This window comes from Myxocyprinus asiaticus, chromosome 12 (assembly GCF_019703515.2).
Source record: "Myxocyprinus asiaticus isolate MX2 ecotype Aquarium Trade chromosome 12, UBuf_Myxa_2, whole genome shotgun sequence".
Taxonomy (NCBI): Eukaryota; Metazoa; Chordata; class Actinopteri; order Cypriniformes; family Catostomidae; genus Myxocyprinus; species Myxocyprinus asiaticus.
Genome location: NC_059355.1, coordinates 1,827,399 through 1,854,235, shown reverse-complemented (window position 1 = coordinate 1,854,235; position 26,837 = coordinate 1,827,399). Strand labels below are relative to the sequence as shown.

The 26,837-nt window shown below is 39.2% G+C and overlaps 2 protein-coding genes across 2 annotated transcripts in view; both read left to right on the top strand.

Moving 5' to 3' along the window:
- The first annotated feature begins 2,482 nt into the window (after positions 1 to 2,482).
- dph3 (diphthamide biosynthesis 3) lies at positions 2,483 to 11,858 on the top strand. The gene is made up of 3 exons (XM_051712563.1): positions 2,483 to 2,670; positions 2,782 to 2,856; positions 9,521 to 11,858. The coding sequence occupies exons 1-3, from the start codon at positions 2,563 to 2,565 to the stop codon at positions 9,593 to 9,595; spliced, it is 258 nt and encodes an 85-aa protein (XP_051568523.1). The 5' UTR covers positions 2,483 to 2,562; the 3' UTR covers positions 9,596 to 11,858.
- Positions 11,859 to 16,840: 4,982 nt separating this feature from the next.
- The window catches only part of LOC127449231 (cytoplasmic protein NCK2-like), a 54,941-nt gene continuing 44,944 nt past the window's right edge, over positions 16,841 to 26,837 (top strand). Inside the window, exon 1 of the mRNA XM_051712545.1 lies at positions 16,841 to 17,195. The gene's annotated coding sequence lies outside the window, so the exon portion shown is untranslated. The remainder of the gene's footprint in view (positions 17,196 to 26,837) is intronic.

Here is a 26,837-nt window from a genome sequence, read left to right as displayed (position 1 = left end):
GTTTAATCATTTAATCCCATTGGCATTGCAAGAAAGAATGCTTGTTTTTATTCCAGTTACGTCATGGAGACTAACTGAACCAAAGGTGCTATAATGTCAGAAAGTTGTAATCACCAAAACTAATTCAATACTAAACTAAATTCCTTCCAACAATTACAACATTAGATTTTCACAGAATCTGGGGTGAATTTTCGTAAACATAGTAGACGGCCAGTTGCCAAGTATGTAAGGAACTGGAGCAAAAAGATGCAGTCCAGGTCGATTTTAATTCATCTTAAGGCTTGAGTCTAGTGTAGGGTACATGCACATGGGATTCAAGTGAATAAGGCTATGTTCAGAATGGAATACAAGCATACTGCTTTCTGGATATATACTCACCGACCACTTTGTTAGGAACACTATGCTCAGCATCGTGGGAGACCTGGGTTCAGATCCTGTGTTAAAACAATGTAATCGTGTTCACATAATCAGTGATGATTATCTGTTTTATTCTGCACGAGTGAGATTCTGAGGTTGCATTTTTCCCTCTAACATTAAAATTGTACTCCACTGATACTTAGGTGTAGGTTTGGTGTTTGGGTTTGGGGGTACAGTTTATTTAATATGCATTCCTCTTCACTGTATTAGATCCAGTATTGCTGAAAACAACTCGCTTTACAACTCGCTTTTTGGCACCCCCCTGTGGATATTTCACCCGGAAAATGGAGCTCACACGTGTCTATAACACCAACAACACTTATAAACCGCTTTGGCCACTGGGGGCAGTGTTTCGCATTTCAGGAAGCACAGCAGACCAATTTTAACTAAAGAAAAGTCAACCTGCTGTTTCCGAGTTTACTATGAGATCAGTCTGCCTCATCATGTTTAACTTAAGGGCATCCAAATCAAATAATGTGTCAAGAGATGTTAAAATCACAGCTGATGTTACTGTACTTCCAAGTCATTCGTCACACTTGAAATGGAAGGTCGAACACATTGCATTGTTGGATACAGCACCCATGCAGCACAGTGTGATCTGTTGTATTCTGCACATTTTGACAAATGTAATCCAGGTATTCCATACAGATAGAAAAAGTGCATGCTGTGCACAGTATACACACTATATAGGGGAGACCTAGGCTAGTTGTCACACTTTTTACTCCAATGAATATTTCTCAGTGCCGATTTATTTTTTTAAAGTTAATCTCTGCATAGTCGCTTACTTTAAAGTCTTACAGATTAGCTGTGGAAAATATCCCAATTATTGCCCAGGAAAAAGATACATTTCATTGAACACTTTTTGACCTTGTGTGACAACTTCCCCTGGGGCATGTTCCCCCGTCATTCCACCACCACCAAAACAAAATCTCCACCTCTTTAAATTTACACCAGCATTAAACAGCCTTTTATTGGATTTTCTGCAACATTTAAAAACTATTATGAAAAGACTCATGAAAAAACTAAAATGGAAAAGGTATCGTACAAAAATATCAAACCATTGTTTTAAATAATGTAGATTAAGACAAGGTTTTCACCATACATTTTTGACATTTACGGGACAACCTGCCTTGATTAAAAAATAAATAATTCTGCCTTCATAATATAGTTGACCTTTGCCTTAATGTATGCCAGTGTGGCTTGATTATGTTCGCTTGTTTCTTCAAGAGCTAAATAAAATAAAATAAAATAAAATATGATGGGGAAAACATTTTTGGAGGGTAGAATTCACCAAAAAAATATTCTCATTTAAGAATGATTTGATCTCGGTGTTTGAAACCAACATACAAAACCTGCAAAACCACATTTGCGGACTTTTGAAGCATTACCAAGATAGCCCTTATGACAATTTCCCCATGTGACAACTAGCCCCAATCCATATGACTCCAGTAGTTTAATTCATGTCTTCAGAAGTGATATGAGATTGTAGGTGTGGGTGAGAAACAGATCAATATTTAAGTCCTTTTTTACTATAAATATTGACTTTCACTTTCACATTCTTCTTGTTTTTTTTGTTGTTTTTTTTGTGGTGATTCAAATTCTTCATGCATATCGCCACCTACTGGTTCGTGCTGGAGATTTATAATAAAATGGACTTAAATATTGATCTGTTACTCACCCACATCTATCATATCACTTCTGAAAATATGGATTTAACCACTGGAGTCTTATAGTTTACTTTTATGCTGCCTTAATGTGCTTTTTGGAGCTTCAAAGTTCTGGTCACCATTCACTTGCATTGTATGGACCTACAGAGCTGAAATATTCTTCTAAAAATCTTCATTTGTGTTCTGCAGAAGAAAGAAAGTCATACACATCTGGGATGGCATGAGGGTGAGAAAATGATGAGAGAATTTTCATTTTTGGGTGAACTATCCCTTTAAGTAAGTCAAGAGAGTTGTACAGCACCAGCTAGATAGAGATTTGTCACCCTCTGGTGGATAAATTGTGAACAGCTTGTTTGTGTTAACTCGCTGCTTGACTACGTCAAATGTCTGCGCCACCATCACTGTCACAGCGGGCACATGTTGAATCAGCACCGGTGAGGCTGTTTGACTAGCAGCAGAGCAAAACAAACAGATTAATATGTCGGTATTTCACGACGAGGTTGAAATCGAAGATTTTGAATATGACGAAGAAACAGAAACATATTATTTTCCCTGTCCTTGTGGGGACAGATTCGCCATAACGAAGGCAAGAGTACAATTCAATGGAAAATATCTTAAATATTTATAGGTAATATTTAAAAAGTATTTATCAGGCTTGTGTGTTTGATGAGGAAACTTAAATCCTTATGGTGTGCAGGAGGATCTGGAGAATGGTGAAGAAGTGGCCACCTGTCCGAGCTGCTCACTAATAGTGAAAGTAATCTATGATAAGGTGAGATGTTTAGTATGCTTTTGATATTTATGTTGTGAACTTGCTTGGTTTTTGATCTGTTATGCTGGACTGCCTAAAAAAAAAAAAAAAGGTTATTTAGTACAAATCACACCAGGCGTTAAAGGTTCTGTAAGTAAGTTTTTTTTTTTTTTTTTTATGCAAATTTTTTTTCCTCCTACTCGTAGATATTAATGAAATAAGTGTACTGAGTTATCACCGATCTCTGTGACAGCTGTAGACTTATGTGACGCTTTTCACCTGTCAATCATTGTGCTCGTTCTCATAGTATTGTATATGAAGGGTGGGGTTTTGGAATGAGGGGGCGTGACTAATTCAATGTCTCAGTCACATGAATTAGAATGCTAAAATCACTTACAGCAACTTTAACCCTTGTGCGTCAATAAACAAAAAAGTTACTCGGAGATCCTTCAAGGACAAAAATGTCCACGTCAAAAAACTGCCATAATAATATTATATATATATATATAATATATATTTTCAGTGAGATAATTATTTGAACCAACATCAGTCCTGATCATAACTACCAAATATTCATTCATTTTCAGGATTTTAACCCTTTAAATGTCAGTTGGTTTACATAATGCCACTGTTGTTTTTTACACACACACACACACACACACATTTCTCAATACACACATACAAAGCACACTCTGACATCCATACCAACACACACACACAATTTTATCTGCATCATTTATTCAGTTGTCCTGCAGTGCTCTATAATACAGCAAACAGAGAATAGGGGAAAAGCATGTATTTGCTCCATAGGCTAAACATGAGAAAAATGGTGCCATCTGGTGGAAAATATTAAAAATGTAAATTTTGAATCCAGGGCTCCAGAATGAAAGCATAATATCATAGAATTCATGATTTTATGCTTTAATGGCACTGGGATCAAATATTGCAGTTTTAATGGGTTTCAATGGGGACATTTTTGTCCTGAAGGTCCTGAGTGTAACTATTTTGTGTACACAGTGTATTATAGATGTATTATAGGAACTGAGCTTGAAATATCAAAATTCCCCCAAATATACACACCTTTGGCAAAATTTATGCCATTGGCATTAACACAGTCAAAATGATCGAAGAAACAAAAATGAAAAAGACAAAAATGTCCTGAAGGTCGCACAAGGGTTAATAATAATAAAATGGAAATTCTGTTGTAATTTATTGAAAGTGAATGGGGCAAGGCTCTCAATCTCTAACATTCTGACTAATGTCTCCTTTTTATTTTACATGAATGAAAAAATAAGGAAGTATGCTTTCACTGGAAATGTGGCTTTAATCGTGGTGTGAATTTTTTAGGTTTTGGAGAAATAAGATGTCCACTCTCCCTTTATATCTTTGGTTGCTCATGTCTATCAATAAAACAAAGGATAAAGAATTGTACAAAGCTTTAGTAATAAACAAGCTGTAAATCCACTTGACATAAAAAAAAATAAAATAAAAAAAAATAAAAATTTGTTTTACAGAACTAAAATGAATTGGAAAAGTGAAGGGCACCAGATGTAACAAATAATGAATAGTTAAGGAAAAATAAGAACCCTAAAGAGCTGCACTATAGGTCAGGATATTAATATACAGTGCATTCATAAAGCATTCAGACCTCTTTTTTTTCACATCAATCTGCACTCCATATTAACAAGCAAAAACCATATTTTTCACAACTTTGCAAATTTATATAAAAAAAAAAATGAAATATCACATGTACATAAGTATTCAGACCCTTAACTCAGTACTTAGTTGAAGCACCTTTGGCAGTGATTACAGCCTCAAGTCTTTTTGGGTATGATGCGACAAGCTTTGCACACCTGGATTTGGGGATTTTCTGCCATTCTTCTCTGCAGATCCTCTCAAGCTCTGTCATGTTGGATGGGGACCATCAGTGGACAGCCATTTTCAGGTCTCTCCAGAGATGTTTGATTGGGTTCAAGTCTGGGGTCTGGCTGGGCCACTCAAGGACATTCACAGAGTTGTCCCTAAGCCACTCTTGTGTTGTCTTGGCTGTGTGCTTAGGGTCATTGTCCTGTTGGAAAGTGAACCTTCGGCCCAGTCTGAGGTCCTGAGCACTCTGGACCAAAATTTCATTAAGGATATCTCTATATTTTGCTGCGTTCAGCTTTCCTTCAACCCTGACCAGTCCCCCAGTCCCTGCCGCTGAAAAACACCCCCACAGCATGATGCTACCACCACCATCTTCACCGTTGGGATGGTATTGCGCAGGTGATGAGCGGTGCCTGGTTTCCTCCAGACATGACGCTTGGAATTGAAGCCAAACAGTTCAATCTTCATTTCATCAGACCAGAGAATACTGAATTATTTCTCACAGTCTGAGAGTCCTTGAGGTGCTTTTTTGCAAATTCCAAGCAGGCTTTCATGTGTCTTGCGGAGAGGCTTCCGTCTGGCCACTCTGCCATAAAGCCCAGATCAGTGGAGTGTTGCAGTGATGGTTGTCCTTCTGCAAGTTTCTCCCATCTCCACACATGATCTCTGGAGCTCAACCAGAGTGACCATCGGGTTGTTGGTCACAGCTCTTACCAAGGCCTTTCTCCCCCGATTTCTCAGTTTGGCCAGGCAGCCAGCTCTAGGAAGAGTCCTGGTTGTTCCAGACTTCTTCCATTTAAGAATTATGGAGGCCACTGTGCTCTTGGGAACCTTCAATGCAGCCGAAACTCTTTTGTATTCTTCCCCAGATCTGTGCATCGACACAATCCTGTCTCTGATCTCTGCAGGCGGTTCCTTTGACCTCATGGCTTTGTTTTTGCTTTGATATTTATTTTCAGCTGTGAGACAGGTGTGTGCCTTTCCAAATCATGTCCAATCAATTGAATTTGCCACCGGTGGACTCCAATCAAAGTGTAGAAACATCTCAAAGATGATCCAGAGAAATGGGATGCACCTGAGCAAAATTTAAAGTGTCATAGCAAAGGGTCTGAATACTTATGTCCATGTGATATTTCAGTTTTTTTCTTTTTAATAAATTTGCAAAGTTATCACAAATCTGGTTTTTGCTTTGTCATTATGGGGTATAGAGTGTAGATTGATGTGAAAAAAATAATAATTTAAAGCATTTTAGCATAAGGCTGCAACATGAACATGGTGGCACTGTGTATGTGGCAGCCTGTTGCAGCAGCTATGTGTAGTTTTTATGTTTTGTTTTATGTGTTTTAGAGTGTTTTTAGAGTGTTTCTTTGTTTTTAAGTAATTACAACTCCTAGAGAAGCAATAATCATTTTGAATGAGATTAAAATGGACATTAAATTGCTTCGCAACTCCCGAGGGAGACTCAGCAGACCGAGCAAACATGACTCCATTGTTTACACCAGAGGTCAGCTACTCAAGTTGCAGAAAGTAGCAGCGTTTATGGGACTAAGAATGGAAATTCCCAGCGAGTTAAAGAAATGTACAAGGGGATGCATAGCGGGGGTTAAGTGTCGGAAGCAGAGAAGGAAGTTTAAACCCACTCTGCCTTCAGTTATTACTAGAAATGTAAGATGCCTCTCTAATAAGATGGAAGAGTTCATGACGCTGATAAAGAGTCGGTGGGAATATCGAGTGCAGTATTGTTTGTTTCACAGAGACTTGGTTGAATGGACTGATCCCGGACACAAACATGGCCATTGAGGGCTTTCAAATGGTGCGGGCAGATTGGAAACCTAAAGAAAGTGGTAAGAGGAGAGGAGGGGGACTGGCAGTGATTGTTAATAAATGGTGTAATCCAGGGCACATCACGGTCAAAAACAACTTTGTACAGAGGATATTGAACTGTTAACGGTAAGCCTGCGGCCATACTATCTACCCAGGGAATATTCGGATGTGATTGTTACTGCAGTGTATGTACCACCTACAGCCGATGCAGTCTTGGTGTGTGATGTTATTCATAACCACGCAGCTGGACTACAGACGTAGCATCCACAAGCACTTTTCCTAATAACGGGGGATTTTAATCATGTTTCACTTGCATCTGTTCTGCCAACTTTTACCCAGTTTACAACCAGAGACAATAAAACTTTGGACCTTTTATATGCTAATCTCAGTGATGCATACAGTGCCTCTCCACTCCCACCGCTTGGCAAATCTGATCATAATTTGGTTAATTTGCTATGTAGATATAAGCCACTTGTTCAAAAACAGCCAATTATGGCCAGAACAGTGAGGAAATGCTCGAATGAGGCGAATGATGCGTTAAGGGACTGTTTTGGAATTACGGACTGGAATGTTCTCTGTTATTCTCATGGAGATAATATTGATGAGCTCACTCAATGTGTCACTCAGTTTTGCCAACAAAGACTGTGCACTGCTTCCCAAATAACAAGCCATGAGTCACCAGTGAACTTAAGGCCCTCTTGAATGAGAAGAAACTGGCCTTTAGAGCAGGTGATAAGGAGGCACAGAGAAGGGTGCAGAGGGAGCTGAAGGTGAGATTTAAAGAGGGAAAGGAGGCATATAGGAAAAAACTAGAGGACAGGCTTCAGAACAACAATGTGAGTGAGGTGTGGAATGGAATGAGAAAGATTTCTGGATATAAAATGTTAAGCAGCCAGCAATGAGAACAGGGTCTGGACAGAGCCAATGAGCTGAATATGTTTTTTTAATCAGTTCAGCTCTGATACATCTATTGGCTCTGTACCAACCACTCTGTTACCATCACGTATTCCACTAGAAATGCCACCTCCCTCCTCCTCTCAAATATTGACATCACATTTACTGATACAATCCATTCATTCCCCACTCCCCATATGGCCTGTACATTACAACTGACCAGGTGGAGAGGGAATTGAGGAGGCTCCATGCTGGAAAGGCAGCCGGCCCTGATGGCATAAGCTCAAGGGTCCTTAAGATATGTGCCGAACAGCTGAGTGGAGTGGTGTTGCGTATGTTTAATATGAGCTTGAGTCTGGGAAAGGTTCCGGTCCTCTGGAAGACTTCCTGTGTGGTGCCAGTGCCAAAAATTGGGAACTGTAAAGATCTGAATGACTTCAGACCAGTGGCGTTGACATCGCATTTGATGAAGATACTGGAGAGGATGGTCTTGCCCCACCATAAATCCCAGGCTGGCACTTTATTGGATCCCCTGCAGTTTTCCTACCAGTCACAAGTGGGAGTGGAGAATGCCATCATCTACCTACTACACAAGGCTTATCTACATTTGGAGAAGCCAAGGAGTATGGTGAGATTTATGTTCTTTGATTTCTCGAGTGCTTTTTATTTTATACAGCCACGCTTACTTCAAGATAAGTTAAGGGCAGCACATGTAGATGTACCTACTGTAACATGGATTATGGACTATGTGACAGGCAGACCGCAGTATGTGCGTCTACAGAACTGTATTTCAGATTTGACAGCAATGTAGGTGTGCCTCAGGGGACTGTTTTGGCACCATTTCCATTCACTTTTTACACCTCTGATTTCAAATATAACACAGAGTCATGCCACCTCCATATATTTTCTGATGACTCTGTGATCATGGGGTGTATTAGTGAAGGATGAGGTGTACAGGAGCCTGGTGGAGAACTTTGTGGACTGGTGTAAATGGAACCACCTCCAGTTTAACACCAATAAAACCAAAGAGATGGTAGTTGATTTCAGGTGGGCAAAACCCTCTCCTGTCAGTATTCATGGGGAGGACATTCAGATAGTTACCTCCTATAAATATCTTGGAGTGCATTTGGACATTAAGTTGAGCTGGGCCACCAACACAGACATTCTATATAAAAAGGCCAGAGCCGACTCTATTTTTTGAGGAGGCTAAGATCTTTTGGAGTCTGCGGGGTAATGCTCCATTCCTTCTGAGTCTGTGGTGGCAACAGTACTCTTTTATGCTGTTGTGTGTTGGGGGAGCGGCATTAGGGCTGGTGACTTGAACAGACTGAACAAACTGATAAGAAAAGCCAGCTCTGTTTTGGGATCAGTCTAATTATATTTATTATTGTATTATGTTGCATTTACTGTATTGTTATTGTTCTGTTTTATGGTATCTATGTCTCTGCTGCTGTAACGCCTCAATTTCCCTCCGGGGATAAATAAAGTAGTATCGTATGACAAAATGTGAAAAAAATGAAGAGGTCTGAATACTTTCTGAATGCACTGTAGATCCTGGAGGCTTCCTGCAAACTGGTAGGCTACTGTAATAAAAGTACCAGACTGGCTAGTGAAAGAAAACAAAAGGTAATGTAAACAGGAACACATTTGCATGGTATTTTTAACTCGAGGAAGGCTCTGCATATAGATACAACATTAATTAATTCCCAGATAATAACTAGGCTCTTTGCTCCGAATGCTGTGCTCTATTGGCAACCAATTAAATTGCATGTTAAGTTGCATGTGATCATGCAACTCAACCATACCATGTTCAGCATTCAAGACTGAAAGGACTTTGTTTCCGCATGTTGAAGATCTAACTGGAATCTCCATAGAGATTCAAAACTATAGCAGCATTGCAGGCCTCACATTGTGTAATTACAAACTGTAGCCAGGATTATACAGTATGTCTGGTTTGTCAACTTCAAGCAGTCAAAACAACAAAGAGACAAAACCAAGTGCTGACGTGACATACCCAATGTGACTTAAAGAACATTTAAGGTTAAATTATGTGAAATAATGTTGCTCAGATAGACTTAAATATGTGCTCTCTTTGCTGTAGGAGCAATTCATGTGCGGAGAAGTGATTGAAGCACCAAAAATGTCCGAAAACAAACTGGAGCTGGCCCAGAGCTGAGATGTTCACAGAACTCCTGCACCTGACTCTAAGATATCATAATGGATTTAAAACACACATCTCTCATTTCACAGAGTTCCTGCTAGGTTTGCAGATCTTTTGTGAGGACAACTTACTGGGCCTCAGTGACTCAAGACACTTTTAGCACCAAGATTTTGCACATGAATTATCAGTCTGTTGTTAAAACTATTTATTTATTTTTTTAAAAAGACCTTTTTAAAAATATTCCCTCTGTTCTCATTTGAAAATAAATGTTCAGGAATTTTAATCACCTGGAGCTTGTTTGCAATGTAATCTTTAAAAAGATTTTTATTCATGCTGGTCATTGGAGGATACACTACCAATCATACGTTTGGACACACCGACTCTTATTTAATATTGCTGTATTCCATAATGAAGGTAACTCACAACTCAAAAGACTAACGGTTAAAAACAAAACACAACTTCCACTTCAAAATCAAATCAAAAAATGATTGCCCATGTAATGTTAAACTCAAAATCAACAGCATGTCATGCTCAGACTCCCGCTTTCCCAGAGCAGCATAATCTCTGTGAGCAAATTCTGCAACGTGAGCTACATGCTTTTGCTTTTTGAACACCAGGGTGTGCCATTGGTTCAACAACACTGATAAAGTAGTGTGTACAGAAGAATTCCCTATTTCACTGTAGGGGGAAGGTATGACACCAGTTTGAAGTTTACTAAATAGCCTAAGAGTAGCCCAGTTGCAGTGGTTGAGGAAAATATTCTGTGGTCCGACCATTTTTAATAGTAATGGTAGTAATAAAGAAATGAAATTCAAAGTAATATGAAAAGGATGAGGCTAAAATCACATTGCCCACACAATACCTACAGTGAAGTATGGCTGTTGTAGCATTGTACTGTAAGGTGCTTTTTATCAAAAGAGAAGGGAGCATAAATGCACGAAAGAATTTGTTTCGGTTCGTTAAACAACTGATGCTTGATAGAAAGATTATCTTTCAGCAGGACAATGATCATAATACAAGGCCAAATTAAGATTGAAGTGTCCCAAGAACAAAAAGGTAAACGTCCTATATGCCGATTCAAATGAAAATTTGTGCCACTAATTCATAATTCAAACATTCTGTAGCAAATCAGCCTACCTGGGAGAAAGGGCTGATACCATTCCTGCATATTATGCAAAGCTTGTACATTAAAAGCCCAAATATTTAATGCTGTAATTGCTGCAAAAGGAGGCTGTCCCAAATGTAGGGATTGTATTCTTACACAAACAGCATATTTCCGTTGTTAAGGGTAGTTCCTCAAAATTATGTCAGATTAAGATTAATTTAGAGTCTGAGCGCTTTGAAATAGATTTAGGGCTAACCCGAACCCATAACAAAACATATATTCAAGATGTGTAATTGTATTGAAGCAAGAGAATTCTGTATGCACAATGTAAAGTATAGCCAGTAACTTTAATATTATAATTATTATAATGATTTTATTATTTTTTTTTCTCCCCAATTTGGAATGACCAATTCCCAAATGCACTCTAAATCCTCGTGGTGGCGAAGTGACTCGCCTCAATCCGGAGGACGAATCTCAGTTGCCTCCGTGTCTGAGACCATCAATCCGCACATCTTATCACGTGGCTTGTTGAGCGCGTTACCGTGGAGACGTGAGCGTGTGGAGGCTTCACGCTATTCTCCGTGGCATCCACGCACAACTCGCCACATGCCCCACCGAGAGCGAGAACCACATTATAGTGACCACGAGGCGGTTACCCCATGTGACTCTACCCTCCCTAGCAACCGGGCCAATTTGGATGCTTAGGAGACCTGGATGGAGTCACTCAGCACACCCTGGATTCAAACTTGCAACTCCAGGTGTGGTAGTCAGCGTCTTTACTTGCTGAACTACCCAGGCCCCCCATTGTTTTTATTTTTTTTAAGAAATATATTTTAAGGTTAAAAATTTTGCACCTTTTTGGACCAGAAGGTCCCCCTTGTGCCACCAAAACAGCACCAACCCGCATCTCAGTATAGCATTCTGAGATAATATTCTTCTCACCACAATTGTACAGAGCAGTTATCTGAGTTACCATAGACTTCCTTTTGGTGTAAATTCTAGAGACTGTTGTGTGTGAAAATCCCAGGAGATCAGCAGTTACAGAAATACTCAAACCAGCCCATCTGGCACCAACAGTCATGCCACGCTCCAAATCACTGAGATCACATTTTTTCCCCATTCTGATGGTTGATGTGAACATTAACTGAAGCTCCTGACCCGTATCTGCATGATTTTATGCACTGCACTGCTGCCACACGATTGGCTGATTAGATAATCACATGGATGATTACAATTGTGGTGTGAAGAATACTATCTCTGAATGCTATTCTGAGATGCAGGTTGGCGCTGTTTTGGCGGCACTAGGGGGACCTACACAATATTAGACAGGTGGCTGATCGGTGTGTGTATATATATATACACTATATTGCCAAAAGTATTCGCTCATCTGCCTTTAGACGCATATGAACTTAAGTGACATCCCATTCTTAATCCATAGGGTTTAATATGACGTTGGCCCACCCTTTGCAGCTATAACAGCTTCAACTCTTCTGGGAAGGCTTTCCACAAGGTTTAGGAGTGTGTTTATGGGAATTTTTGACCATATTTCCAGAAGCGCATTTGTGAGGTCAGACACTGATGTTGGACGAGAAGGCCTGGCTCGCAGTCTTCGCTCGAATTCATCCCAAAGGTGCTCTATTGGGTTGAGGTCAGGACTCTGTGCAGGCCAGTCAAGTTCTTCCACACCAAACTCGCTCATCCATGTCTTTATGGACCTTGCTTTGTGCACTGGTGTGCAGTCATGTTGGAACAGGAATGGGCCATCCCCAAACTGTTCCCACAAAGTTTGGAGCATGGAATTGTCCAAAATCTCTTGGTATGCTGAAGCATTCAGAGTTCCTTTCACTGGAACTAAGGGGCCAAGCCCAGCTCCTGAAAAACAACCCCACACCATAATCCCCCCTCCACCAAACTTCACAGTTGGCACAATGCAGTCAGACAAGTACCGTTCTCCTGGCAACCGCCAAACCCAGACTCGTCCATCAGATTGCCAGATGGAGAAGCGTGATTCGTCACTCCAGAGAACGCGTCTCCACTGCTCTGGAGTCCAGTGGCGGCGTGCTTTACACCACTGCATCTGACGCTTTGCATTGCACTTGGTGATGTATGGCTTGGATGCAGCTGCTCGGCCATGGAAACCCATTCCATGAAGCTCTCTACGCACTGTTCTTGAGCTAATCTGAAGGCCACATGAACTTTGGAGGTCTGTAGCGATTGACTCTGCAGAAAGTTGGCGACCTTTGCGCACTATGCGCCTCAGCATCCGCTGACCCCGCTCTGTCATTTTACGTGGCCTACCACTTCGTGGCTGAGTTGCTGTCATTCCCAATCGCTTCCACTTTGTTATAATACCACTGACAGTTGACTGTGGAATATTTAGTAGCGAGGAAATTTCATGACTGGACTTGTTGCACAGGTGGCATCCTATCACAGTACCACGCTGGAATTCACTGAGCTCCTGAGAGCGGCCCATTCTTTCACAAATGTTTGTAGAAGCAGTCTGCATGCCTAGGTGCTTCATTTTATACACCTGTGGCCATGGAAGTGATTGGAACACCTGAATTCAATTATTTGGATGGGTGAGCGAATACTTTTGGCAATATAGTGTGTATATATATATATATATATATATATATATATATATTAGTATATATAAGGTCAGAATGGGTATAACAGGGTTACAAATTTAGCCCAAATAAAGCTTTCTCTCAGCTAGTTTGGGACCAAATGGAGATTTGTAGTTACAGTATAAACTTATATTTTGTCAAATTAAGGAAGCATATTTGATAACTTTTCTTACAGTAAATTTAGCAACAGGATTGAATGGTGAAGTTGTATGCAATCAACACTACTGCTTTGCTGTAGAAAGTTCCATGTAAAAATATTAATATTTTAATTGGACCAAAATAATGCATTGGTTGTGTACACAGTGTGGGAGACTTCCTATTCTATACTTACTTTCTATGCTATATACACATTTATAACCAATAGTTTGTATAAACATTTTAATAGAACATGGGCTTTGTGCATTTATTGCTTTAAACAAGTGTTGTGACACCAATTTGTATCCAATGCATGGTGCCTTTGAAAACAATGTTAAATATAATCTTTGAAAAGTAATTCCTGTATACTGTGAAAGTCATAAGTCCAGACCTGGACCAGTGCCATGAGTTCATCCTTTTTTGTGTTTGCATCCGGTATATTCACAAATAATATTTTATCTTAAATTGATTTTCTGTCATCTAAATTTTGTTATTTGGCTTGTCAACAGTCAGCCTTGGTGTGAGTGCCTGGTATGTGCGTGAGAGAGACAGAGACTGCTGTTTGCTGTCCTTCAGATGGTATTGAAAGGCCCATCTCTCTGATGACTGTGGCATCATAAGCCAGCAGCAGGATTTCTGCACTCAGTCAATAGTATTTTAACTCTGTCTCACTGAGCGAATCAGGAAAATGGGCCGCCACACACACACACTTCAGTTCTGACAAAGTCAAGGGTGATCACATAGACTTCAACAACATGACAAAAGCACATGCTCTGCTTGGACAATTGCCTTTAATGGTGACCTTTCTCATGAAACATGCTCTGTTGCATATATACAGATTTTACCAATTGCATGGACCCATTTGCTGAAACTTATTACACATTCTCAAAAATATAAACCCAAAATTTAAGAGTAAATCAAACTTTCTTCTTTAAACTGTTAACCTGACACAATTTAAATCGAACACAAAATACACAAATACAGTACGAGAGAAACACATTGTATACATAATGTAAAATCACATTTATTCTGGATCAGCATCATATCTTTGGTCTGGGTCCTCTCAATTATTCAAGCGAAGGTGTTGCTTGTGCTTTTTCTGCCATACTGAAGCATGGGCCAAATTTGCATGGTGAAAAAGAACAAAGTTGCATGTGAACAACACCTCTGAAATGCTTGTTTGCAACATGCATTTTTGCAGAATAGTGTCTAGAATTACTGAACAGGTGGATGAGGATTTATCTGATACACTGACATTCTTTCAATGCAACTTCAAATCTATAAAAATTCACAATTACAAATGCACAATTGTATTCATGTTTATTTTCTATGCAGTGCATATTCCTGTGCAGATACAAACAGCTCAGCATTTATTTGTGGATTAAATACCCTGTGTGTATGTGCGAGTTGTATTGTGGGCTATAAATGCAGTGTATCGATTTCAGTACACACATAAACAGTAGATGATACCTGGAATAGTTACTAAAATATTTTATATTTTTATGATGTATTGATTGTAATTTTATAATTCATATAAATATCGAGAACATGTATAAAAAACCTCCAGGGGCTTCTTAAGATTAGATATGGAGTCTTTTCCAGTGGATATAATTTTTTAAGGCTAAGATTGCATTGCTCAGTTATTTTTTCCCAATGTGTCTCTTTGAAAGTTATTTTGCATGTTCTCGGGGTGCAAAACCCATGCATACCAATATATATCAGTGTACCCACGGTCATGGAAAACCTGGAAATATCAGGGAATTTTAAAATTGTGATTTCCAGGCTTGGAAAAGTCATGGAAATTAATAAAATCTTCAAAGGCATGGAAAGATAATGGATTTAATTTTTTTTATAGTTCATATATTTTTTATTTATTATACTCTGTCCTAAAATATTGAATCGGGCGTTGCACTGGATTAAAAACACACGGTGAAGAGTTTAAAATACATCATGTTATTTATAATACCTGACCAATTAGAGACAATGACGTTCCGCTAATCCCCGCCCATTTTAGGATTCATGTTTTCAGGCTAACTGTCATTTTCCTGCTTATTTCAGTGAAGTGAGTCTCTCTTTGCTAATTTTCACGTAACCTACTTTAGCATGTAAAGTGAGCTTTTACAACTAAGTTTAGCATGCCAGGAAAGTGCACCTTTAACAATGCCTTGCTCAGCATGGCCAGGTATGAAAAATGGCTGGCAAAGGATCGGGATTCTACAGTGCCCGGGAAGGGACAGATTCGGTTCACTTCGTTTTGTCATTGCTACATCATAATAACTCGTGGGAACGTGATAATATGTTGTGGCCACTAGATATTATATTGAGGGAACGGCATCCTTATCTCATGGCCACAAGAAAATGATCTCGTTCCCTAGACAAAATATTTGTCCCATGACTTTGCTGATGTAAAGGGCTAAAAAAGACCTACTGTATATGAAGTGGGGTAAAGTTAGTTTTAGGCTCAATATTCGTTTTCTTTTAAAACAGCGACAGCTGGCCTAAAGTGTATGTAACTGTACTACAAGGGCCATAAAACATTGTACACAGTCAACACTTGGTGTGGCTGCAGAATTATGACTGAACATGCACAGATGTGCTTTCATTGCCTAGCATACTTAAGGGACCATCTGAAAATTCCACCCACTATGCTGTGTACGTGCAAGTTAACATATATAAATAAAAGCTAAATGTTTGGGCATGAAAATTAGCTTTCAGGGAAATTCATTGGTTGAAAAGAGTACAAACCCTGATATATGCAATGCATAGGGGTGCTACATAAAGGGCCTTTTCTTATTTGTGTTCACATAATGTGATTTTTCTACACAAGTCTTTTATTAATTGTGCAGCCATAACTAACCACGAACAAAACTTTTACAGCATTTATTAATATTTGTTCATGTTAATTTCAACATATAGCCTACTAACACATTTTTAAATCAAAAGTTGTATATGTTAACATTTAATGCATATTGAACTAACAATTAATTGTATTTTTATTAACTAACATTGCCAAAGATTAATAAATACTGTAATAAATAAATAAATAAATTTTATATATATATATATATATATATATATATATATATATATTGTTCATTATTAGTTCATGATAACTAATGCCTTTATTAATGTTAAATGTAACCTTATTATAAAGTGCACCAGTTATCCACCTTATTTCTATCCGTGTATCATTATTTCTCCTAAATCATTATTTATGCGATTTAAAATTATTATGCATTGTCATGTTTTATGTCCTATGTCCAGAGCTGGTCCTAGCCATTTGGGGGCCCTAAGCAAAAACTTATGTTGGGGGGGGGGGGGGGGCTACGCAACTTGCTTTGTTTGCCTATAAGGAGGACCACTGCCTATATCCTTAGTAAGATAGCAGAGATGATGATGATCCTTTGCTCCTTCCAACATTGCCTCTGTACACAGAAGCATATTCCAAACTGCTAAATTGTCATCATGCCAATAAAGTGTCGAATCTTGCATGCCGCTCGAATTTGAATCGTGAACAGCTCGCTGAGGGCAGTCCTGCCCTGGCAGCGGTGACGTCACCGAGCGCTGAGTTGGGCAGGAGCGAGAGATCGCTGCGGACGAAGGACCGGGAGAGCAACGAACGGCTCGCTAAACGGGATTTTCCACCACCTTCTTTTGCATGCATCCACTCCGAAGCTGGTCGGGATAAAGACCGTCTCCGTCTGCACCCCTTCTTTTCACCCGAACTGTCCAGATTCAACCTGTAAAGGTAAAGCAAGACGAGCGCATAAAGTTGGTGCGTGAGTGTGTGGCAGCTTTATTCTGTGTCTCGCGGTTCACTATTATGGAGGTTTCGAGAGAAACAGTCTATGCGAACAGCTTGTTTAAGTCACTTATAACTACTAAGGAGACTCTTGAACTCACATACTGTGACTGTATCTTCTCTTGTTGCTGGTGCTAAATACTGAATGACGCTTTTGTGTACCGACGCCAGTACAATAACAACGAGGTCAATAAGAATCGAATCTTCCCTCGCAGTGTCCGCGAATCAGCGCGCGCCGCTGTTGTTATTGCACCGCAACTAGTTGACATTTTGTAATATTAAGTAATATTGTCTTTTTTCGATTTTTAATAAATTGCATATATACATATATATATATATATATATATATATATATATATATAATATTTATTTATGATTATTTATGTATTTATTTCTTGGTCATGTTGATTATAATTATTGTAATTATTTTAAATTATTATTATTATTATTTACATTATTTCTGTCTGTCTTTCTGTTTAGTTTCTGTTAGTCTGTCCCTATCCTCCCATGGTCTTTTTGTGTAAGGGAGCATCCCTGGCTCTTTTTTTATAGCGTTCTCATTCTAGGCAGTGTGTATGCCAGAGATAAGAGAATTGGACTGCCTCTCTGAATCCTGTAATTCTCTCATTTGCTAAGACAAGGTCAAACATAGTGTGGACTGGCCTGTTTTCCTCTGTATTTTGGGCTGAAGTCGATAATGGAAATGTGGTTGGTCATTTATGCATTAAAAGGATCGTTCACCCAAAAAATGAAAATTCTCTCATCATTTACTCACCCTCATGCCATTCCAGATGTGTACGACTTTCTTTCTTCTGCAGAACACAAACGATTTAGAAAAAAATATACATAAGTCCTTTTTTTTTTTTTTTTTACCATAAATTTGCCTCCCTGACCAGTAGGGGGCGATATGGACAAACAATGCGAAGGGCCAAAAACACAAGAAGAATACTGTGGAAGTAAAATTGGACATTTATAGTAAAAAAGGACTTTAATATTGATCTGTTTCTCACCCACACCTATCATATCGCTTCTGAAGATATGGATATAACTACTGGATGCTGCCTTTATTTGCTTTTTTTGTTTTAAAGTTCCAGCCACCATTCGCTTGCATTATATGGACGTACAGAGCTGAAATATTCTTCTAAAAATCTTAATTTGTGTTCAGCAGAAGAAAGAAAGTCATACACATCTGGGATGGCATGAGGGAGAGTAAATGATGAGAGAATTTTCATTTTTGGGTGAACTATCCCTTTAACTAGTCGGTATCATAGGATTGAACGGTATTAGAGTTCAGTTTAGGATACTGTCAAACCTGTTAGAAAGAATTAGGTTCGAAGTAGGCATGGTTTAATGTGCTTCTCATATGACATGTATTAGAGTAACAGTGTGCCGTGAAATCCACATAAAAAAAAATAATTTTAGTGCATTTTTGAGATTTGCACATTTTAATTTCATAACAGAATTCCATCAAATTGAAATAAGAAATATTTTACAAAATTAAATGTATTAAACTTGAATAAATTAAAGTTGTATTAATACGTTAACGATTAATACGATTAATACTGTTAAGGATTAATTTGATGGAGTTTTGTTATGTAATTATAAGGTATAAATCTTAAAAATAGGCATATATATATATATATATTTTTTTTTTTTTTTTTTTTTATTTATTTATTTTTTTTGGTGAATTTTCAGTCAATGGCTCATTTTGGATTTCAGCGAGACATTAGCATCCCATAGACAGCACATAAATTAGCTACAGCTCTTTATTATTCATAATTGGAAGTTTTCTCTGGCACATTACAACAGGACTGGATCTCACCCTTATTCCAATATAAATGCTGAACTGTGTTTGTTAGGCCAGTTGAATGGAGAGGCACACATCACTGTCAGTGTCCTCTTTCTTGGAGGGGTTTCTTGCTGTTTCTTGTCTCTGTTGGTGTCAGCTCTGCCAAAAATAACATCTTATCCCCAGGTTTGAACTTTGTATTCTCTCCCCTGTTGGGAGTTTAATTGCTGATCGTGACATAGCATTTCAACGGCTGTCCTATTGATCTCAGATGATACTAATGAATCGGTCCACAGCAGTTAGGATACTCCTGAGAGATTTATTTATTTACTTATTTTTACCTAGAATAAAATGACAAAGGACATCTGCACATATCGCTGTCTTGTGAAGCTTATTGACTTATTCCTTGAGTATTATTTCCACATTATTTCCAGTGTTTTCTCTGCTCTGCTGAGCTATTCTCTGCCCTTCTCTGTTATTAGAACATTAGATTTCATATAGCAGTGTGTGTAGAATTGCTGTGAACTGTAGGTTATAACCTCATTAAGGAAAGCCTGTGTCTTTATATTCTAATATTGTCCCCCATGCAGCGCAGGAACGGAACAGTTAGCCACTCAGCGTGGATGATGCATAGTTTATTAACAGTCTGGGAGAATGTAGCATCTCAATATTTCATCAGAGCACAGCTTGTCATCAGTGCCAGGAAAAAGTATGAATCCCTCCAAAAATAGACGCTGTTAAAAGTTACTGCAAGGAGGACAAATGACATAAGTTCTGGCTCCTTGTCTCTCTGACAGGGCATTATTAAAACTGGAGCTCCTGAATAAGCTCCTGCTGAGCAGTTATCTTAGAAAAGACCTTGAGAAGAGCAAATTCTAAAACTCAGTTTTTTATTGCTCAAAATACTTTGAACGTAAAGACATCATAAGGCAACAGAGGCTACAGCAGCAATGTCTTATTCACTGTCATACAAATCATGAGTAAAACAGCTGATTATTACTTTAGAGACCCTATAAAAACTGCATCGCCAGTTTTATTCACGCTTTCTTTGTCTTTTTATGAATTTTTGCGGTTTATTATCATGCAGTAATTCACAGACATAGTGACTGATATGTGCCATCTTGAAATCAGAGACCCTCCCATTGAAATCCGATCACAAGTGGTCACAAGAGATGAATGTAAGCGACTAGGTGTAAACAGCGATGTATCTCGCTAGACCACATGTGATCGGATCACCCGAGACGCATCTTAATACCAGGTTTAAACAGCGGCAATGTGTCATGAAACCCCCCTAGTTCAGGCTAGATGGGAGGGGGTCAAGCACAACAATTCACTCACTCACAATAGAAATGGCTGAATCATGGGACAAAAGTATAAAAGTGAGAAGAGTGAAAATAATAAAATAGATTGCAAATCAAAGATACAAATATTTTGTTCAAACTTTTGAGAATGAAGTGAAAGCAGGCATTGCCACCAAAACCAGGACTGCTCCAAGACCTAATGTAAATTCATATATTTACTTGTACAGTGTAAATATAGGAAGTTGACAGTGTTTGAGGCATAATCTTGATTATCGCAGAAAATAATAATAATTTTCTTTTTCTAAAGAATAAAAATTGCATTTAGTACGGCATAATTAATGTAGACGGGTCAAATATGCAAAACATTAGCTATACACTGTTTCAAAAGTACATTCGCAATACTTAAACATAGTATGTGTTAACATGACTCTAGTGTGATAAAATTGCTTACTAACCTCGTCATTGTAAAATTGTATCCCCTTTTCTCCCAATTTGGAATGCCCAATTCCCACTACTTAGTAGGTCCTCGTGGTGGCGCGGTTACTCACCTCAATCCGGGTGGCCCGTCAGTATCACGTGACTCGTTGTGCATGACACCGCGGAGACTCACAGCATGTGGAGGCTCATGCTACTCTCCACGATCCTCGCACAACTTACCACACGCCCCATTGAGAGCGAGAACCACTAATCATGACCACAAGGAGGTTACCCCATGTGACTCTACCCTCCCTAGCAACCGGGCCAATTTGATTGCTTAGGAGACCTGGCTGGAGTCACTCAGCATGCCCTGTATTTGAACTCGCAACTCCAGGGGTGGTAGTCAGTGTCAATACTCGCTGAGCTACCCAGGCCCCTGAGTTATCCAGTATTTCAACTTTGTTGTCTTGGCAATGGAGCGCCGGTAAACCATGTAGGCCTGAATCCCGGTAACTTTGGCACAACTACTGTCCATTGTGATTAGGGCTGCAACAAATAATTGCTAAAAATGTATAATTATCACAAAAAAAAAATATCGATTATCATTGATAGAATTCTTGCTTTAGCCATTGTGGCTAGCAAAAACAATGACATCCATGGCAGTGATTAACCCACAAGGGCTTGCATGATGGAAAGTGTCTGTGGTCACATGAGAGATTATCCCAGTTGCATGCTTGAACCCATGAACAGATCACAGACCCAGTAACACAAAGTGCTGCATTACAAAGTTTCACTAGTATCAGAATAGTAGTATCCAAGACAGATTAGAGTGCAACAAGAATATATATATATATATATATATATATATATATATATATATATATATATATATATATATATATATATATAAATATATTTTTTTTGTGACTGTTTAAGTGCTCATGGAAAAGATGAGTCTGCTTCACGGATGGAGTTGGGAAGGTCATTCCACCAATGAGCTACAGTGAAACCGAAAGTCCAGGAAAGTGTTTTGGTGCCTCTTTGTGTTGGTACAACAAGGCACCGCTCATTAGCCAACCGCAGGCTTCTGGTGGGAACATAGCTCTGCAGAAATTATTTTAGGTATGCTGGAGCAGACCCAGTGACTGTCCTGTATGCCAGCATCAGAGCCTTGAATTTGATACATTCGATTATGTTTTCGTTCAAATGAAGATTGTAAAATCAATATTTTTTTTGAACCAGTCCCACATCTAACTAGATACATTATGAAAATATACATTTACAAATGTTATTTTATAATCTATTTTATTGTAAAATATTTGCTTTTTAAAAAATTCCATAAATCCATAAATCCCATTAATATGTATGATGCTCTCTCTCTCTCTCTCTCTCTCTCTCTCAATATATATATATGGGATGGGATGATATGGTTATCTCACGATTCGGTTCGATAAACGATATGAGGTTCATGATTTGATGTTATCTCGATTGGATAAGATAACAATTAAATGACAATGTATGGCAGAATTATTATTATTTTTTTTTTTAAATGTTTGTGCAAAATGCACATTATAATTTCTCATGAAAATAAAGTTCTTTAATACACAATATAAATGCTCAAAGTCTAAATAATAATAGTTTCTCATGTACTGTACTTTTCACTATAAGACAAGATCACAAAATAATAAGCCTTGAAAAATACTGGGCTATATTCAGGCTGATCAGGTGCAGAACAAGCAACAGAACTGAACAGAACCTGTCCCGAAAAAATATGTGAAAGTGTGTATATATATATATATATATATATATATATATATATATATATATATACACTATATTGCCAAAAGTATTCGCTCATCTGCCTTTAGACGCATATGAACTTAAGTGACATCCCATTCTTAATCCATAGGGTTTAATATGACGTCGGCCCACCCTTTGCAGCTATAACAGCTTCAACTCTTATGGGAAGGCTTTCCACAAGGTTTAGGAGTGTGTTTATGGGAATTTTTGACCATTCTTCCAGAAGCGCATTTGTGAGGTCAGACACTGATGTTGGACGAGAAGGCCTGGCTCACAGTCTTCGCTCAAATTCATCCCAAAGGTGCTCTATCGGGTTGAGGTCAGGACTCTGTGCAGGCCAGTCAAGTTCTTCCACACCAAACTCGCTCATCCATGTCTTTATGGACCTTGCTTTGTGCACTGGTGCGCAGTCATGTTGGAACAGGAAGGGGCCATCCCCAAACTGTTCCCACAAAGTTGGGAGCATGGAATTGTCCAAAATCTCTTGGTATGCTGAAGCATTAAGAGTTCCTTTCACTGGAACTAAGGGGCCAAGCCCAGCTCCTGAAAAACAACCCCACACCATAATCCCCCTCCACCAAACTTCACAGTTGGCACAATGCAGTCAGACAAGTACCGTTCTCCTAGCAACCGCCAAACCCAGACTCGTCCATCAGATTGCCAGATGGAGAAGCGTGATTCGTCACTCCAGAGAACGCGTCTCCACTGCTCTAGAGTCCAGTGGCGGCGTGCTTTACACCACTGCATCTGACGCTTTGCATTGCATTTGGTGATGTATGGCTTGGATGCAGCTGCTCGGCCATGGAAACCCATTCCATGAAGCTCTCTATGCACTGTTCTTGAACTAATCTGAAGGCCACATGAACTTTGGAGGTCTGTAGCGATTGACTGCAGAAAGTTGGCGACCTCTGCGCACTATGCGCCTCAGCATCCGCTGACCCCGCTCTGTCATTTTACGTGGCCTACCACTTCGTGGCTGAGTTGCTGTCATTCCCAATCGCTTCCACTTTGTTATAATACCACTGATAGTTGACTGTGGAATATTTAGTAGCGAGGAAATTTCATGACTGGACTTGTTGCACAGGTGGCATCCTATCACAGTACCACGCTGGAATTCACTGAGCTCCTGAGAGCGGCCCATTCTTTCACAAATGTTTGTAGAAGCAGTCTGCATGCCTAGGTGCTTCATTTTATACACCTGTGGCCATGGAAGTGATTGGAACACCTGAATTCAATTATTTGGATGGGTGAGCGAATACTTTTGGCAATATAGTGTATATATAATTTGTTTTTATTGATTATTATAATCACATTTTACTTTTTTTAATATAATAATTCTACTTTCTATCAATTAATATTATTTCTTGAAATTTAATATATAATAATAATATGAGCTGTCAATGTTTGAAATAATGTGTACAATTTGTGGAGTGCAGGATCTCATCTTTGATGGACACACATTACACGGAAGAAATGGTCCATTTTAATCTCAAGCACTTTCAACAAGGCGATTTCCCAGGTATTCCAGTACTTACATTTTAAGAGCTAAATTCAGGCACTTTAAGAACTTCAAGGACCTTGTGTGAACCCTGTAAACAGTGTAGGAAAAAAGTGCAGTAGGGGTAAAATTAAGCAATACAGAAATTATAATGTTTGATGGGTCATTTTATTTATGATCACATGGACCGAAAGCAATGTTTCAAATTTTGAAATATTGAGTTTTGCCTCGATATGGTTCGTCATTTTTTTTGGTTCGCGATATATCGAAATTCTGAATAATCATCCCTTCCCTATATACAGTATATATATATATATATATATATATATATATATATATATATATATATATATATATGTATGTATATATGTAACAGGGTTCAATGGAAAGGAGGCGGGAACTGGACGAAGCATCAAACTAATGTTTAATGAGAGATTAAACAAAAGCACACGAACATAAACACATACAGGGCAGCTGCCTGTAGCTCTCTCTCTCCTGAACTGCCACCTCCGGCTGCCTTTATCCCTCTCATGGGCTTGATTAGCCTGATTAGGGGCTGGGCGTGCATCATCACGGACCGGCCCCACCCTCCTCCTTGCCACAATATACTATATACATATATATGCTATTCTAAGATGTCGGTTGGCGCTGTTTTGGCGGCACGAGGGGGACCTACACAATATTAGGCAGGTGGTTTTAATATTGTGGCTGATCGGAGTATATAATGTATGTTACATGTTGTACTATTTACAAGTATTTACTTTGATTTGTAGTACACATACTAAACCAGTACTGTCTCTTTAAGAATAATGGAAATTCAGTGAGCATCTGACAGAAGTGTTTTAGTTGAGCGCACATTAACGAATGCATGCGGTGCTAAACATCTTTACTAATATACTACTCAATTACTGGTGAGTCGCATATGCGAGTGATATATACGCACTTAAAATGGATGGTTCGCACAAATAAGATCGCAGTGCATCAGAAAATGTATACATTATTTTTACATCTAACTGGAGGTTTCCTGCCCAGATATGTGTTTGTGTGACCACTTGCGCAGAAATGGTTGAGAATATAACCACACCTGGAGCAGAAGGGCCTTCTTCGGATGTTGGGAGGACTGAATAAATACACAAGAGGAGAGAGACGGTACAAGAGGTCTTGTCAGATCGTAAAACAGCCTGTCAAACAAAATTACAGCTTGTCTCTTTGGCTGGCTGTCTCTCCCACTTTTTCTGCTCCTTCTTTGATGTGAAGAGTTGGCTGGCTGCTGACTCTTTAAATGACTTAATTAAGTCAGATGACCTTAGCTCTTCCTGTGAAATCAGACACGGGCATTCTGTTCAGCTGCAAAAGCATCTCATCCTCTTCTCTCTTGATGATGTTTGACAATTTAAAGGCCTGGTGCTAGATCTGTCAAAATGATGCTATCATGCTAAGGCTAGAGCGCCACTGATTCCTGACATTTCCAGGAAAATGGAAACCGCAGAGGTTCAGCAGAACCCACGTTTTGGGAAGTGTTCATCATGTCTAAAATTTTAATGTCATTCTTTTTGCTCAGTCAGTTTCAGTGTTGGCAAGTAACTAAAAGTAGCAATGCTACTAACTTGTCTACATTTTTTCAGTAGTGTGGCAGTAGCACATCAAACCCAAAGCAGCCCCCTCTCTAATATGTAGCATTGTGAATGTATTCAAAACCCAATTCAAGTCACTGACAGGCATCAAATTTTTTTCCCTTGATGAAATATTTACAGTATGTTAAATGCTGCTGATCATTACTATGTTCTCATCTCAGTTATATAACTTAGGGTAGTTTCTGTTGTTGTTGTTGTATGTAATCGACACGATCACAAGGGAAGTTGGTATGTTGTTTCCGAGAGTTCCAATACCCTGAGATCGGCCACATTATGCCGACTCACTGAAAATCACCTATCAGACTTTTTTTATTTTTTTACTACAGACACTCCAGGAAGTGCGTTGCGTCAGCAGTGTGGGACGTATCCCGCGTTGAAACCAGGAAGTAATCGTGTTTACATAATCAGTGACAAGCATGATTCTGAGTTAGCATTTTTCCCTCTAACATTAAAATTGTACTCCACTGATGTTTAGGTTTGGGGTTTGGGTGTGGGGGTACAGTTCATAAAATATGCATTCCTCTTCACTGTATTACAGCCTGTACAGTTGAAAATAGCTCTCTTTTGGCACCTCTCAGTGGATATTTAACCCGGAACATGGAGCTCTCATGTGCCCGTACTCCCAACAACATTAACCGCTTTGGTCACTGGGGGCAGTGTTCCGAATTTTGGTAAGCACATGTAACTGGTCTTGCTCGACCTGCTCTGAGTGGGATTTGAACCAGCATCAGCTGGCATGGTGGGCAGGTTAACGAGGATGCTAAAGGCTACAGCCCCTAGCGTCAGTCGCTAGTGCACCTCTTGAAGCCAGTGGAGTGAGGTTTACACATACCGCACAGCTATTACGTACCAGCTGGCTTCCGTTACACTCACCCCCCTAAACCTCACTCCCATCCGGGTCACGGCACCACTGTAATGGCACTTTTCCATTGCACGTTACGGTTCGACTCTGCTCGCTTTACTTTTCTGAGCTTGCTTTTCCACTGCAGTTTAGTGCAGCCTCAACGTGGGTGGGATTATAGGCTGATCGTCATAGTTGCGCCGCCTCTACTGCCATGACATCATCTTAAACGCGACACAAACACACAACAAAGGAGCAATGGAGGATATTGTTCTTGATTCTCGGCATGTGGCTGTTTTTCACAGCAT

What these genes read in the sequence shown, in the direction of transcription:
- dph3 (XM_051712563.1), top strand. Translation starts at nt 2,563, where the DNA reads ATGTCGGTATTTCACGACGAGGTTGAAATCGAAGATTTTGAATATGAC. An exon ending in ACAGATTCGCCATAACGAAG is followed by an intron (nt 2,671 to 2,781) that starts GCAAGAGTACAA and finishes TATGGTGTGCAG; the next exon opens with GAGGATCTGGAGAATGGTGA. An exon ending in TGAAAGTAATCTATGATAAG is followed by an intron (nt 2,857 to 9,520) that starts GTGAGATGTTTA and finishes TCTTTGCTGTAG; the next exon opens with GAGCAATTCATGTGCGGAGA.